The following is a 2167-nucleotide window of genomic DNA, read 5'->3' on the forward strand; positions in this document are numbered from 1 at the left end:
AAGGAGAAATGGTGCAACATTCTGTGGACTGATGATAGTTCTTTTTGGGTCTAGGGGCCGCAGACAGTTTGTTCGAGAACCCCCATACACTGAATTCAAGCCACAGTACACTGTAAAGTGAGTAAAGCATGGTGGCGCAAAAATCATGTTAGGGGTATTTTTCTCATACTGTCGTGTTTTGCTTATTTATCACCTACCAGGGATCGTGGATCAGTTTCAATACAAAATACTTGGAAGAGGTCATGTTGCCCTAATGCTGAAGAGGAAATTTCTTTCAACACGACAATGACTCAAAACACACCAGTAAGGAGCAAAGTCTTGGTTCCAAATGAACAGGATTGATGTTATGGAGTGGCCAGCCCAATCCCCGGACCTCAATCCCACAGAACACTTGTGGGGTGATATCATAAATGCTGTTTCTGAGGCCAAACCCAGTAATGTAGAGGAATTGTGGAATGTAGTTCAATGGTCCTTGGCTGGAATACCTGTTCACAGGTGCCAGAAGTCGGTCGACTCCATGCAACACAGATGTGAAGCAGTTCTCAGAAATAATGGTTATGCGGGTTGCACTCTTTGCCTGCAACGACAGCTGATAGCAAAGGGAGAAACAGATTTATTTAAAGCAGGGTTGTGACTCAGTGATTGGGCCTTTGTGGACAATTCTGATTGGTTAAGCAGGAAGGTGAACGCCTCCAACAGCTGATTCTATTTAGGAAGAGAGCATTGATTAAATTAGGTCTTCCTGAACAAATTTACATTGAGCTACATATTTATTTGATTAGGACAATGCACATTAATGAACATTTCTGTGAATGCACCAGTGTTAGCCAATTGGCTAATTTTCAACTGTAGTCCTACCTAGAATGCATGTCTTTAATGGTGGGAAGAAACCGGAGTACCCGGAGGAAACCCACGCAAACACGGAGAGAACATACAAACTCCACACAGAAAGGCCCGGAACGACCTGGATTTGAACCAAGAACCTTCTTGCTGTGAGGCAGAAGTGCTACCCACTTAGCCACCGTGCTGCCCAATATATTACTGTCTGTTGAATCCCCAAATGTGTTTCAGCTTCACCAATTCAGAAATATCTGTACTCTCTTGGTGGCAAGGTTGCATTCTGAATATGAATTTTAAATCTGTTTTGACACAGTGGCATAATGATCCAAAACAGTAACATTTGATCTTTCTTTCTTTCTTCTTTGTCTAGACTACAGCTTTCCTGAGGCAAAGAGCTTTTCCCACAGCCACGGTTTCAGTTCCAGATCCATGATACACACACCCAGCCGCGTCATGGCTGTGAGTACCGCCTGCTAGTACTGCATTACACTACAATACAAGCAAGAAAACATGGAACAGAGCAGCCCAGTACAGGTCATTGCAAAAAGACTGTAGGTGTTGGGATGTGTTTAGTGTAGCTTAGGGCAAAGCCTGGTAACATAGCAACTTAAACCATGTACATTTACTGTGTCCTGTATGGTTAGTTCTTCTGACATTACTACAAGAATTGGGGGGCACAAAGAGAAAGAGAGTGTGTGTGTGTATGTGTGTGTAAATCTTAGTTTCCTGTGTAATCAAGCAATTATTAGTAGCATCCCCTGGTTACTTCTTTTCAGTTTTACTTCCAAATAATGTGGTTGAGATGATCTGGATAAACTGTTGGCTTGTTTACCACTGACATTTCATTTCCTGCGCCTTTCTTGTTCAGATTTCTGTGTTCAAAACCAAGCCAAAACTATCAAAATAACAACAAAAGTTGTAATAAATTAGAATTGTATAGCAATCTAAAACATTGTCAATCAATCAATCAATCAATCGGTCAGACTTTATTTGCAGAGATCTTTTTAGACATACAAAGTATATACGTACAAAGCGACTTGACTTTGCAATTAAACACTCAATAACAGCATACTCTAAAAATAAAAACATAAGTTGATAGTATTTCCTTAGCTCGTGTTAGGCGTGATAGCCCATCATAAACATTATGATCAGAAAGAGATAAAAACTTCAACGTGGTATATTCCAGCTTATAACCAAGAAGTAAAACAGGCTAAAACAGTAGTTTTTCTCTTAAAAAGTAGTGCAGTGTTCATCACTGTTCATTCCTTGATTGAAACCTTGTGAGTCACACCTACACACACACACACACACACACACACACACACAC

At 40.7% G+C, this 2167-nt stretch overlaps 1 protein-coding gene across 1 annotated transcript in view; it reads left to right on the forward strand.

Annotated features, from left to right (window-relative positions):
* Nucleotides 1–2167, forward strand: part of LOC116686019 (plakophilin-3) — a 38255-nt gene that overhangs the window by 12336 nt on the left and 23752 nt on the right. Inside the window, exon 2 of the mRNA XM_032510936.1 lies at nt 1211–1299. Coding sequence (XP_032366827.1) covers nt 1211–1299 — 89 coding nt within the window. The remainder of the gene's footprint in view (nt 1–1210; nt 1300–2167) is intronic.

This window comes from Etheostoma spectabile, unplaced genomic scaffold (assembly GCF_008692095.1).
Source record: "Etheostoma spectabile isolate EspeVRDwgs_2016 unplaced genomic scaffold, UIUC_Espe_1.0 scaffold285, whole genome shotgun sequence".
Lineage (NCBI taxonomy): Eukaryota > Metazoa > Chordata > Actinopteri > Perciformes > Percidae > Etheostoma > Etheostoma spectabile.